General features: G+C 37.7%; 1 protein-coding gene across 3 annotated transcripts in view; it reads right to left on the reverse strand.

Moving 5' to 3' along the window:
• Positions 1 to 1,250: 1,250 nt before the first annotated feature.
• PALMD (palmdelphin) overlaps positions 1,251 to 15,129 on the reverse strand; it is a 47,694-nt gene continuing 33,815 nt past the window's right edge. For all 3 annotated transcript variants that reach the window (XM_085231997.1, XM_019618495.3, XM_019618496.3), the window contains 5 exons: positions 10,097 to 10,211; positions 9,233 to 9,266; positions 9,025 to 9,135; positions 7,239 to 8,324; positions 1,251 to 2,823 (listed from right to left, as the gene is read on the reverse strand). In XM_085231997.1, coding sequence (XP_085088123.1) covers positions 2,780 to 2,823; positions 7,239 to 8,324; positions 9,025 to 9,135; positions 9,233 to 9,266; positions 10,097 to 10,211 — 1,390 coding nt within the window. In that variant the 3' untranslated portion in view covers positions 1,251 to 2,779. The remainder of the gene's footprint in view (positions 2,824 to 7,238; positions 8,325 to 9,024; positions 9,136 to 9,232; positions 9,267 to 10,096; positions 10,212 to 15,129) is intronic.

Genomic DNA, 15,129 nt, shown 5'->3' on the forward strand with positions numbered 1-15,129 from the left:
GCTTTGCTGTACTTGAAATCTTTTTTTCTTTTTCTTTTTTTTTTTTTGCAAGTAGAAGTTTGGGTGGAAGATGAACAAAGACAGGAAAACATTTTTAATGCCAAACACTAAACTTTTTTTTTTTTTTTGCCGAAAACCATATGTAGAGACATGTATTGAGTGTAATAATGTCAGTGTTTTTTCTTTATTCAGGTTTGAGAAGGCTAGAGATATCTTGCCTGTTGTTTTCTATCATTATTTGTAACACTGTGTGGCGCTCTTGTTCAAATAACATTTTCATTTTGCTCACAGTGTAAAGTTCAGGCATGTAAACAGCCTCCAAAATAGGAAGTCTTTCCAGATAAAATATAATATTTCTCAAGCTTTATTAAATAAATGAATCTTTAGATTCAAACCAGTTCATACAGATAGACATAATGTCCATGCTTAAGCTCTGCTGGAACAGTAATGACTTGCCTTCTTTTGGAAGTAAGCTGTGCTTTACACGTGTACATCTTTTTTTTCCCAAACAACTTAAGATGAGTGACTATCATGGAGCAAGAACTAAACTCCTTCTGCATTTCACTGCACAAATTAGACTCAGTGATTTCTGACTGTGAAAAAGAAAGACTGAAAGATGGTTAAAAGGGATGATCCGCTAGTACTCCTGAGAAATTCTTAGATCAGTATGACCCTAAGCTTTAAGGTGCATGTATGTGTGAAAGGTAGAGCTGTTCCACACATTTCTCTGAAGGAGTGGTACAGCAGAATAGACACAGGAAAAGTGAAGAACCACCCCCACAAGCCCCCCACCCAGCCAGAAGCCAATCTACAATTTTAAAATTCTGCAAAGGTGTTCCACTACCCAAGAGGTTGGTAGTAACAAACCAGCTTGTGCCGTATATGGTGTTTTTACACTTCTTCCTGTTTTTTGGAACTGAATTTTACCTGACAGTTTACTTAATAGTCACAGTTCTGATATCTTCTCAGTTTCCTTCCTTTTAAACCATTTCTGTATTGTGTTTGTTTAAGGATATTACTGGGGAATGCAGAATGAGCGCCCAAATCAGTCTGCTTCTGTTATAAAAGCTACCTGTGTCACTTTTTCCTGCTGTCCAAATGGTATCCCATTGAGAACCTCTAAGATGCATCTTAAAACAAAAGCAAATCACTGAGTGTAACTGTCAGAACTAAGCAGTAATGGGAAAACAAATGTCTTCAAAGAAAGAGGAAAGAAAAAATTTCTACAACAAATAAGGACAGGCTAGATGTAGAGAAAATGTAATTGTTTATTCATCTACTATTTCCATCTCCAGGTAACCATCTTTCACAGTTCCTAAAATCTGAGATTGTCTGCTCGCTGTCTACTTCAGACTGGGACCACCACCTACTTAGAGGCTATAAGTCAGCTGATTACTACTGTTGTGCCTCAGTATGAGGTAGCAGCTTCAGTTTCCTGCTTTGAAACAAGGAAGGCAAGCGAAGGAGATATTTCTGTTATTTGGTAGATATTTCTGTTATTTGGTAGATATTTCTGTTATTTGGTAGATATTTCTGTTATTTGGTAGATATTTCTGTTATTTGGTAGATATTTCTGTTATTTGGTAGATTAGGGACCTTTATCCACTTAGCAATTCAAACCAGCCTAAGACTTACCAAAAGTAATGCTATCAGACTGATTTGAATAGAAGGATGTAGAGTGATGAGGCACTTTTTTCCCAAGAACCTGGTATTAGAAAAATAACTAGCATGTGACTTTCCTATGTGTCATTATATCTTATGGCTGCTCTAAGTTCTGTAGTTTTCCTCCATTGTGGAAAGAATGACCATGTTGCATGGTGGGACCCATACCCAGCAGCAGCTGCCCCCAGAACAGACCTGTTGCAGCTGCAGGACAAGCCATTGACAAGTTGGTTTCTGATGGGAGATCTGCACTAATTTTAGCTTCCCTGGCTGATGAAACCTGTGGACTAAGCAGTAAGTTAGTGACTGACAAGCACTGCCTGTCTGGCAACCAGCTTTCTGGAAAAGTAACACTTAGCGTAGTGAGCTAGGGGGTGAAGCCATGCCTGGGAGGTCAGGCTGTTTATAGCGTTATGCATGGGGTCTGTGAGGTATGAGCAGGAAACATGCATGTGATGTGGGGAAGAGAACAGGATTTTAGGATTGCTCTACTGTCCTATATGAAGGAGAAGGATGGGTGGGCTGTGGTGCTCTAGAAACATGGCTAAATACTTAAATGTAGGCTTTGCTATTTTTATATTGTTTTATTCTTAAAAAGGAATGCTTCAAATTTTGGACAAGATACTAAGCTTGGAAATCAGCTTTTATATAGACACTTTTTCTGGCTTCTATCCCTCATACTTTTTTTTTTTTTAAACATTAGTTAAAAACTAAGGTTGGAACACATCATTTTCAATCAAACATCAGACCAGTATGCTTTAAAAGGAACAGCATCCTGTGAAATTCCCTGGAGGAGGGTTTTATCTGCTATGTGTGTAGCAACAATGTATTTCTGACTGTGGAGATAGGTTATGTTCCCGCTTGGATATACACTGCATTTATGATCTTGGGTAACTTTCTATTACCTTTAAAAATTCAAGATTTCATTTATGTCTACGTGGCACAGTTGGTCAAAACTAACAGTCTGTTAGAGTCCATCAGGTTATGCAAAGTGCAAAATAACCCAGATGTATAAAACAGGAGCAAAACACTAGGCACTAAGATCCAAAATGTATATTGAAGAAATTCCTTAGCTTTGCACTGCTTTGAGTATTTCTATTTCCATGTCATACAGCTGTTAAATCACCTTTTTCCCCAGCTTTGCCATTCTCATCCTCAGAGCTGAAAAAAAGAAAACAAAGCCACTGTTATTTTAAGTCAAACTTTCTATTTCTGGTACTAAATCACTGTATTTAGAATAATGAAGAATACACATACCTCCAATGGTGAATCCAGCAGAATAAGCATTGTTTTAGTGTTACAGAAAGAAATTAGTAGAAGGCATTAGTTCTGGATACTTTATGGCAGTGAGCACATATTTAAGAAAAAAATATCCCATTATTGCTACTTGAAAATTAGCACAGCTCTCCTGTTTTGTTTGCTACCTTCACTAACACATTGCAGACAGATGGTATTGTCCTTTACAAGATGCTGGCAGATTAAAAGGATGCATGAATAATTAAACAAACCCTTTGTTTAAACTAAACTCCTCAGCAGGAGCTGTAACTGCTTGGAAACCTTTTTCTTTTATGTTGATATTCACAGAACTTTCCTCTTCCTGGCACAGTGAGTCAGGGTGGCAGATAGTCATATTCCTGAATTAAATCTGACAGAGTAATTTATCCGTATAAACATCAGTATGGCTATAGTCTGTAGCTGGATATAAGGTAGGTTAGTTCGAAAGCGACAGTGCAGGGCAGATGATGAAATGTTAAGGTTATTTTTAGAACAGCAATATAATGCTTTTGTTTGATACGCAAGAGCCTCCCCCACAAAGTTGTTGATCTGAGAATGCAGTGGCAATAATCTTCAGCCCTCTGACCTGGTAGTTTGAAGAGTCCCCCAAAATAGCACCTCTTCCCTACATTCTGTGTACTGGGACACAAGGAGGTCAAAGCAGCTGTTTACTTGATTTATGTAGGTCAACAAATGTCCAGCTCAAATTTTGTTTTTATCACTGAAGCTTCTGTGACTTGCAACAACAAACACCTGTGTGTAAGCTTATGTCATGGGGCCGGAGAGGTTAAGCTTGGCTCTTACAGAACTGAGTACTGTCTGCAGACCAAAGAATTCAAGAGAGTTTGAATCTTGATTGTTGGTTTGAGAGAAAAATTTGACTGATATGTCATTTAAAAATGTGCCCCTGGACTATTGATTGTCTTGCCTTCTTCTAGAGCACTACAAAAGAAAGTGGTGTACAGACTCTTTCTTTATTAAAAAGTTTTCTTGCATAGTTCTTAGCACAAATGGAGCAGTTGCACAGTTTTTCAAGGCTGCATAACTTCCAGTGATAAAGCTAGCTTATGTAACCAGATACCTGCCAAAAGCCTTGCACTTTCACTTCACATGAGACAATGTTGTATACTGTCTGAGAGCTTTCCTGCCTATTCAGCTTCAGTTTTTTTTCTTCCAGTTAACCCATTATGCTAGCTTTTGTTCCATCACAAAGGCTTTTATTTTCCCTAGTGAATATTTAATCTTCAAAATATTTGCATTACTTAAATACAAAGAAAATACATTCTAATAAAACGAAATGCTAACAAGATAATTATAGCACGTCCATCCTTCTCTCTTTGGTATTTCTGAAAGTGTGTACCAAGCTTATAGGGAAATGAAAATTGCTACCATATGAAAGAGTGTCCTACTTGTCTGCCACCTTGGGGCCATGCTGAAAACTCCTTATTTGATCCCATAATTTCTCTGTCTAGACCGGTACATGGAACATGTTCTCTACTTCCTAGTTGTCCTTTGCCCTCACTAGCTCTAGCTTTTCAGTAACTTCCTCTGAAGGTTCATTTCTTTTCCAAAGCAGGATTGCCAGATAAGGGAATCTTCCCTATCCTGTCCTTTCTTGCTTTCCATTCCTTCTGAGAGCCTTCAGTGTCTATTCAATATTAAAATGCTACAATTGCTTCCCAAAGCTTTCCTTTCAGATTTTTGGAGAGGATTACTTTTGTTCAATGGCTTGCTGTTTTAGGAATGAAGGATGAGGGGCCAAAAATCATCTTATTTACCTCCTCTTCACTGGTGGTGTTCAGGGTGAACCTGGTAGGCTGAAGCATCAGTGAGTGGTTTGAAAACAGTTTATTTCTCTTAAGAAACAATGCTTTGTCATACATTGTTCTAAAAGTAAGAGGCTTTCCTGGTTTTGTTTCATTTTTAGAAGTAGCAATAGGATTATGGGACTGCTTAGGAAAAATTGAGTCATTTCCTGGCTTTTTCCACAGATCAAAATGCCCTGATGAGAAGTGATGATAAATAGGTGGGAGGGGCAAAGGGGAATATGACTTAGTTCCATAGGCCAGTGGGCACTTCAAGGCACTCAGCTGGAGGCAGTGCTGAATACTGGGGTGTTTTTTTGCTTTGATGTCATTGCCTTAATTACTATTAATTCGAACCAGGATTTTTCATAAATTGTTGTATTCTCTTTGGCGTAGTACTTGTAAATAAGTGGGTAAGAACAACAGGAATTGATAGAAGTTTCCAAATATTTTTGCTAGGTTTACCTCTTCCTCTAAAGTCAGCACTAGTTTTCCACAAATTTCCAAAAAAGACTGTTCAGAGACTGAGTGGAAGGGAAAAATGAAGCTTCAAAAGTTTTTTTTCTGGGAGATAAAAATAGGCAAAGAATCTTACAGGCAGTGGTGCTCAGCTAACTTCTCATTTTGTCTGAATGGTACTTGTAGCAGAAATGCTAAGTCACAAGTGATTGAGCATCTGGTGGAAGGTAGGGCCATCCCAGGGAAGCTCAGGTGCATGCAATGACCCTGAGTGACCAGGATCCACCCCTTCCAGACCTCATGTAAGGGCTGGTAATGGAGGTAAGGTTATTTCACTGGAGATCCCTGCCTACCTGAGGCTTTCTGAAAGCTTTTTTTCTTTGTTTCTGTGCCCAGGGCTGTTGCATTTGAGCAAGTCCTCCCTTGCTGCAGCCTAGGACTTTGTTGCTCTGCTGGCATTGTTGTGCTTTCCATTGCATTGCAGTACTGGTTTGTGGTTACTTCTTGGAAACCTCTTTCCCAGGGTGTGTTCCACAGAGGAGGCTGTAGGATGAATTGTTTTGCTAGCAACCAGCTTCTGGATGGTGGGCGTTGATTCTCTATTCTGTCTATAGATACGCAATGGGGGGTAATTAAGAGATGGACTCCCAAGAATAATGGGCAGAAGCAGTTGGTGGAAAGGCGTATCTTGCCTGTGGCTGGCCACTGTTGCTTTCAGCTGCTGGTACAGGACTGCTGGCAACAGCTTTTGCTTCTAGGGGACTTGGGGAAGTGCACAGATAGCAGAATTGGTACTTGAGGGAAGCAAAGGTCCTTCTGAGTGATAGAAAAATGCAGTGTCCTGATTGATTAGAAGTGCTGGGCAGCACTACTGGAGTATTTAAAGCTGTATTGTGCATGACATTGTTGATGCTCCTAATTTGAGAGCACTGATTAACAGCTTTTTCCCTATCAATGCAGACAGTTGCACAAATACTTGAAATTCCTTTGATATCCAATGCCCACCTGATTTTTGGCTTTGCTTTTATTGTAAATGAGCACTAGTTTGCTACTACTAGGCAGGCTTCTAGGCAGGGCCTTGTACTTTTGCTTCTAAATTGAAAAATTACTGAGAATATACACATGAAGAGAACAGAGGAAGAGAATATAGAATCAGAACCTCTGGGATCCCTGTATTTCAACTACAGCATTTTTTTTTTTTTTTAGTGTGAAATATATCTTTCTGCAATCTTCTGATCTGTAAATACTCTTAAATGCAGTTTAATTATATGCTTTAAAATGCAGCATAAACATGCTATTGTTCTTTCAATCTTTCTTGCTATTATTCTTTCAGCCTTTTATTATAAAACTTAGTAGTAAGAAACAGACATCTTAATGTGAATAGATAATAAAAGTGTGTTAAGAAATAATACTGTTGACTAACCAAATGTAGGGAGGTAAACTTTCATCATTTCTCAGAACCTATAAAGATTAAGTTAAAGTCAACAAAGAAAGTTAAAACTTGCATAGGTATTGTTAAGGCAAGGCTGGAAATGTTGATTTCAGAAAAAAATGCAAAGTATGGCTTGTTATTAAACAGTCTTTCTGATTTAACATGCAATTTAGATTGTGGGAAATACACAGAATGCAGATAGGCACAAAAAATTTGCAGTAAAAACAGTGTTAAGAAGCAGTGCTGTTAGTTATCTAGTAGAAATGAAAACTATCCTTCTAACTGAGGTAGTATTAATGAATCCTTTAATTGTAACTTTAAGTAGGACCACTTCTAATCTCTGAAAATCACAAATTCTTTTCTGATATTGGTGGTAGTTATCACTCCTCAAAATTTGATATGATAACTAGTGCATTGCTGAAGATGAAACTGAGCAGTACTAAAATGCAGATTAGAATTTGTTAACAAAAGAGCAAAGAAATGATTAACAATTGTGTATTGGTCCGTTACATGAAGTACTGAAGTGAAGTGTCTGTTAACAGATAGAACAGTGTCACTTTGCTACATAAGTGAACAGCAGCGGCATGCTTTTCTTTTTCTGTTACCTGTTAGTGAAGGATCTTCAGTACCATCTCCAGACACTTGGCTCTGAAGATGAACACGGTCTGTAGGTGAGCTTAAGCGTTCCTCTTGTTCTTGTAGGGAGATGGAATTTTTGTGGGGTGCATTGTTCATGTTTGTGCCTAGGCTGCTCACGGCGTTTGTCTGTGTGACTTCGGTTGTTTTCCTGCTTGGTGGCTGGTAAACCTGACTGTAATGGCCAACAGGATGATATGATGGTTTTTCAGATTTGCTGTCATCATCGTCATCATCAATGATAACCAATTCTGCACGGATAACCCCATCGTATCTTGTCAACTTCTGGTCTGCTTCTGTGTCATCTTCATCAATGCGCTGATAACCCATGAAAATCATTGTAACTGGTTCTGAATCATCCACATAACATGGCACAGCTTGGACCATGCGGTAATGAACATCTTCCTCATCTTGAGGTGCAGGGGGTGCTTCATTAGGATGACAGGAACTTAAAAGCCTTGTTCCATCATGTCTTTCTGTTGTATTCTGATAAGTTTTTAATTCCTCATGAGTAGCACTTTTCTCATTATCTAGCATCTTGTTCTCAGGATTAACACGTACTTTCTTCTCTGGATCCAAAAGTATTGGAGAGGGAGACTTTGGTGTTATCTTTTGAAGATTAAGCCCATTCTCTTTAGGTTGCTGTATAAAGGATTCTGTCACAGGGGAAAATTCTGTCTGACTGCTGAGTCCATTTATCTCTCTTTTGTGTGGGTCTTCCATTTTCAGTCCAGGGATTAATTTGTCTTTCTGAGGAGTAACTGGCCTGCAAAACTTGTTTGCGAACACAGGCTCATGATACTCTGTGGGAGACTGGGAATTTTTTTCATTTGCCTGCCTTAAAAGGTCTTCCACTTCAACAGGAGCAAGTTCATCCATCCTATTTTGCGTTGTGCTGCCATTTGAGGACACTGCGTATACTGACTTCCTACCATCATCGTAGACTTTAATTCCTGTCTCTTTAAACTCATTTGAGGGAAGAGGTATCGTTGACAACACTGTGCTTTCACCTGTCTTCATGTCTTTTTCAACTTTCATTTCCATTGCAAACAATGCTGTTGAAAGAAACAAGTACTTAATCTGATAATGAAGCAGCTGGGAGATGTTACAGTAGAGTTCTGACTGATGGAGAATAAATGTCAGACTGAATTGGAAAACATATAAAAGTGTAACATCTGTAACCAATATACTAGGTTCTCATTCTGAATCCCCCTCTTCTATCCTGTCAAAACTTGAACTGGAGAAAATATTTCTTGTTGGATCTACTTCTTGAGGAAAAATAAGTTGCTTAGATGGCAGTATTTGTGATGTGATTGACTGAGAAAGCCAGATTTAACCTTGGCTTCTAGTGGTGTAGTTGGCAATAGCAATTGAAAAACCTTGACATGCGACATTAGTTTTGGGCACTCAAAGGGGTTATGAAGTGTTCTAATTGATAAGAAATAATAACTTGATACTGGCTACCCCATGGGTTATAAATCGTGAAAGGGGAAACTAAAAGTTATGATAGGTAGAGGAATGAGTTACCAGAGGGAAGTGTCAGTGTTGAAAACATTTGGTCTCAGTTTCAAAGGTGCAAGCTGTGCACCAGCATCCCACCTCTCAGTTTTGATAACATCACTGATAACATAATATGGCTTCATTGAGAAGAGCATTGCCCTGTATTGATACTTTAAAACTTATTCTTTCCTTAAGGTCATTACAATCAAGGTTTAGGAAGCTTTTGCAAACGCTGCAGTTAGTGCTGAGCAGTACCTTTTCTCTTTTCTTCGTCATCGGTGGTAGCATGCCCTGCCCTTCTCAGTGCAGAGGGTCTGAAATGCTTGGGAAGGTCGGGTATGTTGGCATATATGTAGTCTGCTGCCACTGAATAAAGAAGATCCACAATGAGATCCACTATTAATTCATTTTTTACTGGTTTCTATAAGAATCTTTTTTTGAGTTGTTTTTTGAGTAAACGTACCTCCTTCAAATCCTGCTTTTTCGGTCTTCACAGACTAGGGAAGAGAACCATTGATGATAAATATGGATTAGTCAACTTCAAAACTGTGAGGTAAAGAAAAACACTGCCTAGTTATACACGACTTCATGATGAGAGGTACCTAAGGATGGAATCTGCTCAGCTGGAGCATGGCATGTGGGAAAGAATTTTTTTTGTCATCTTTCCCAATATGATCTCAAGTCACACAAAGTAAGATAGGGCATTAGAAAGTTAACCAGTGAGACAGCCACACACTGTGGCCTGAGCTGCTTGTCTTCAGTGATTCTCAAAGGCTACAAGTTGATGTTCCAGTTATGTAACTCTCATCTTATTTTTAAAGTGCATGTGTGTATTGTTAAGAAGAACTGGAGAAATGAAGCTGAGTTTCATCAGTACTTGTTTTTTTGAGATTTTGAAATATCAAAATGACCTTTAGACGAAAGTGAATGATAATGTTAGGTAGTGTTTCACTCTCCCCTCTCTGAGGGGAAAGCACGATGAGGTTTAACCGGTCACATTGCCTGAAGGAGTGTAAGTTGATCTCTGCATCACTATGACTATCTTTTGCTGTGGTGTGATGTGGCTGATTGGTGGCAGTGCTATTTTCTTGTTATGTGCTATGAATGAGTAATATGAATTGCTTTCTGACCTCCACCCCTTGTCCCAAAGTGCAAATGGAAACATGGGCACTTGAACAGTATAATTTCTTAGCCCTTCTTTGTGTTTGAACTACTGCTGCTTCAGAAAAAATTTCATGACCACTCGTGATCTAGCTAGTTCTTGTTTCCTTAATTATGATGATGAATGTCTAGTGCATTCTATGTCTTGAGTAAATTCGGTACTTACCTTGATTATGTCTTCTGTTGTTTTCTCAACTGATTTAAGTTTCATTAAAATAGCTTCTTCCTTAGCTGAGATTTTAATTTCCTCTTTTTCAAGGGCCTCTATTTCCTTCTCCAGTCTGCAATTGCAATTCAATTTGATTTAATACCAGGTAGAGAGCAATATCGCAGATTCAGTTAATGTTGAATGCAGACATTAGGAAGGCTAGCTGTAAATCTCACTCTGATATGGAATCAGCTTAGAATTTCACATGCCTTAGAAAAAACAGAGATGGTATTCTCTCTCTCTCTCAAAAAAAAAAAAAAAAAAAAAAAAAGTGTTACAGATTCCTTCTGAGCCCAGAGCTCAGAACCCCTTCTGAGCTCCTTCTGAGCTGCTTCTGAAAGCAGCAGCCGAAATTATGTATTTTTCATTTGGGAATAAGTAAGGAATATATACACCCTCACAGGATTTCCTCATTTTAAGCAAATTTTCTCTCTCCATTGTCTCAAGGAATTTGATTCTCTCCCACGTAATTATGATATAGGAAACAAATCTAGTTACTGACACTAGGGTTATGACTTTGTTTCTTCATTCTGCATGTGTGCTTGCATCAAAAAATAGAAATTGTTTAATTGTAAATGTAGACAAGAGCTAAAGAGTTATAGTAGATCACCTCTAGTGATGTTTTAGTATACAAATTAAACTGAATTCAGGAGGATCATGCAAAGGAATGTTGTAGGCAATATAGAAGCTGCAATTCCACCAGAACCACCTTTATCCATTGAAATAACGTGGCATCCATATTTCTGAGAGAGAAAATGGGTATTATGCTGATATAGCAAGGCTTTGTTTGATTAAAAAAAAAACAACCATCTGCAAGTACTCTTAGTAGAACTAAATTAGGTAAAACAGCACTTAACTAACTTTCTAGTATGAAAACTCAGTAACCCAGAGTGGTAAAGGGCTTTCTCTGAAGATAGGTTCAAAGTCAGCAAGGTAAGTCTCTACGGTTTTGCATATGTGAATGTCATTTCTGGGATTTCAGAAAATGAATGTAACAGTGCCTGATGAAAAGCTTAAGCTTGATTCTGGAGATGAAGAAATGCAAGATAATACTGACATGCAGCTGGAGGGAGGGAGATTGAGAGAGTTATTGCAGCATTTCTCACAGCAACACAGGCTTTTGTCTAGTCTAAAAAGCTTAAAATCACTTAGCTTTAAGAGTTTCACTTCAGGTTTATGAGCTAAAACATTTGCAACCACGCAGGTGCTTTCTAACTGTTGATCAACTTTTTGTGTATGTGATTCTCTGGCAAAGTGCTCGAATTATGTCTCTGGAAAGCATTCATTTTCAGCAAAATAGTAGTAATGTAAGCTGCAATGGATTAATTTATCAAGGACAAGCAGCCTGGAAGGTTCATGTCTGCAGTGTCTGCTCAAGTAATATCCACACAAGCATTACAAATGCATTTGCATGAGAAATCGGGTATTTCATATAGGCATTGACATATCGCATCAGGTGTTCATAACCACTTTCTAAATGTGCATTTATGTGACATTTTCTGCATTAAGAAACAACTTTTAATGGTTCATTTGTTTTCTGACTGCAGCTAAGTCTTGTCAGTGTGACTGTGTTTTACAAAGACTACAAGCCTATAACTTAATATCAAATACACTAACTCCAAGTTCTCTAGAACAGCATGATGTTCAGGACTTGGTTCATCAGTCACATTTAGTACTACAAATCAGAAGTATCTTGTCAGTCAACACATGGCTCAGGAGTTATTTTCTTTAAAAACTCTCATTATGTAAAAGATTAAACCTCAGCAGACAATTTCTTTTGGGCCACTGACCTGTATATTATTTAACAGGGGCTACAGCTCCTTTCTTTCTCTCCTCATTTTGTTATATGCTTACGCTATGCTATACTGTTTCTTGTACACTAAGTAAAATTTTTAAGGTATCTCTTACTAACTAACATTTTCATTTTCTTAGCACTGAGATGCTTGATGAAACACTTCTAGTCAGGAAGGTCTGGGACAAAATATCTTGTCTCTGTAAATTTGAGAAGGAGAAATCTATGCCTATTCAAGCACACCTCTAAGGTAAAATATCTTGGTCAAGTTCTTTTCTCTGATGTGACTAAGGCAATTACATTAGGTAGGTGTCCCTTAACCTGTTTTTTCATTTTTGTAGTTAAGACGTTCATTCTGCAGAGGCATATGTTTGTTGAGATTTAGATAGAAGCTTGTGTTGTAGCCTGGTAATCATGGAAGTTGCTTCTCCATCCAGAATCAAATGCCTAATTCAGCTCTGAGCTGGAACTTGAACTAGATCTCCTGTTGTATAGCTTCAGTATCCTCATTCATCACTATCTTTTTTTGGAAATTTTTTTTTTTAACTTAAGTAGAAAAAAAAACAAAAGCAAATTTCAGAATGTTCTGTATTTGACTGAAACAATTCCCTCATTGTTTTTGAATCTGTCAGAAGTGGGTGAGTGTAGGCTTAAGGCAACTGGAAATGACATCACAGATGCTACGATTAATCATAAGATGATCGTATCTGAAGTTAAAAATATATGATAGACTGTATCCCAAAATGCTAGAAAAAGAAAGCATTATGTTTTGACTTCTTTGATTCTTACCGAAGTCAACATCAGTAAAAGAAATCTGTCCTCTTTTTATAGCAGTAAGCAGACACAATAGTTACATGCAAGCCAGCAGAGAAATATTATTTAACTTCTCTAAGATTATTTGAGGTGTTCAAATAACATTGTGATTCTTGCCTTTTTAAACTCAAAATTATGAAGCTGTGCCAATAGATTTTTTTTAGCTGCCAGTGAGAATATCTTTTTTTTGAAACACAAAAATGGTATTTCAGACCTTAAAACTGTGATGTGAACAATAGCATATTCAAGATGAAATTATGAAAAAAACAAAACAAAACAAAACAAAATACCCTTGCAACACTATGGAAGAAACTAAGGCAATGAATGTACTATGTTTCTGCACTTATAAAGTAGTATCTAATATTTTGAAATGTATTTTTACAAGATACTTGATTGCAATATTATAATGCCAAAATGGTTTATTAAAAGTTCAGAAGCATAATGAACTGAAGGATCATTAACTTTTGCTGTAGTCTGGACTCTAACTGCTGCCAGACACAGGTGGAAGAAAAATCCTGGAAAGATATACTGAGGGAAGAGAATAAAGACTGATTCACCGCTCAGTGGGGCTAAGGAAGAATAATACCTCTCTCTCCATATGGAGAATTGCAATGACAACTTGTCTCTTTTATACATGCTACCAGTATTAAGATGTAAATAACTTTTTGGTTCATTTTCAGAGGATATTGTTTGCATGCATGCTAATTCAAAGAAATCAAAGTCCTTTTGACTTCGTACAGCGGAAAAGTTAGACTTAAATCTCTTTCCAGCATTTATGTCTTTAGAAACTTCCTAAAAACATCGATTCAGAGTATTTTTTTTTTTTGTAGTTAATCACAGTTTGTGTTTTGAAAGGTTCTAGCAGCTGCACTGGTTATTATTTAAATTAAATCTTTTGAAGGAGCTGCTGCATCTTGCAGATGAATGAAGTATGATGTAGTTACTGTATGAAATCAATCTTTTGGATGTTTCTCCTTTTTGATGAAGGTAAGTTATTTTAGAGGGGAAAGTAAAGTAATACAGAGCTGGGTTAAGCAAGGAGCTTTAGAAGTTGAGTTTCTAAATTGGAGGTTCCTCTGCCAAATCAGTAGCTGAATTAAGAAATACTACAGAGTTTACTTGACCACTGCAGGCTACCAGCTTATCTGTTGCAGTTGACACCACTGCCACCCTAGAAGAAAAAAGGGTGTACGGATGAAATGCAGATAGCAGGATACCAGACCAAGGAGAAAACGCAGGTTAGCAAGTCCTTACATGTTTTGAGGTGAGTCAAGTGCTTATAACAGCTCTGGAGTCTACCTACCACTAGCCTGCCTTCAGGTATCACGTTCAAACTAGTTGAGTAGTCCTTAGTTACAAGATGCTGTTTGTACATTTCTAAGCATGCTGTTTAGTGACTAATTCTGTCAAGAATGAATGCTCTTTGCTGAAAATCAAGTGATAAAATGGGATTGATTCTTCATTCACTGTGTTCCCTGACACAAGCCATGCACACATGGCAGACTGTAAGCTCTATCATATAAAGATGGTGAGAGGAAGAGATGGTATGAGTGCTGTTTCTGTCTGCAACCAGAGTGCTGGGCTACTCCTCTGTAAGGTGACACAGGCCACCCGTCTATACTCTGTTTTATTGTCAATACAAAGAATGGAACCTTCCCTTTTATCTTGAAATGCCCAAATCCTAACTGATTAGTACATAAATGCTAACATTATTTGACATTCAAGCAAAGATTATTTCAAAACAGGGGCCTGTTTAGGAAGGTGACAGAAGTGCCTCAATTGGGAATAACATGCCTGCAACTGCAAGCAATTCTCTCAGAAGAGAGAAACAGGCTGTTATATGGGTAGTGGGAAAAAATCTTCAAAGCTTTTTTTTTTTTTTTTTTTACATTGAAATTGGAAAACAGAATAATTTTCAGAGTGGTCAGGATCTACCTGAAGCAACAGTGAAACTTAATAATCAAAGGTGTGGTAGAAAGAATTCCATTGAGCTTCTCAATATATCTTGTTTTTACTGCTTGACAAGTACATACATGAACAGTATAGCAATTTCTGACTTTGTTCAGAGATGTGACTTCATTTAATGTGTGTGAAGTCAGGCAGGCTTCTGCTAGCTTGAGTGCTATCTATGGTACAACAAAAGTATTGTGCAAGTGTGGTGCAGTTATGTTTTGTGATTTTTACTGGACTCTGTTCACTTGACTTGGACTTGATATTATTAGCTTTTTGTGTCTCTGACTGGTTTGAAACTGAGTTGGGTATGTCTGAACAACAAGGCATGGTACCTGGAAAGACAGCGTAGATGCTTCTGTAGAGGCCGATGCCAGACAACTATTGAACACTGGTAAAAGTATAATTCATAGGTGTATATATTTCATAGGAATAA

Source organism: Meleagris gallopavo, chromosome 10 (genome assembly GCF_905368555.1).
Source record: "Meleagris gallopavo chromosome 10, MGAL_WU_HG_1.1, whole genome shotgun sequence".
NCBI classification, from domain to species: domain Eukaryota; kingdom Metazoa; phylum Chordata; class Aves; order Galliformes; family Phasianidae; genus Meleagris; species Meleagris gallopavo.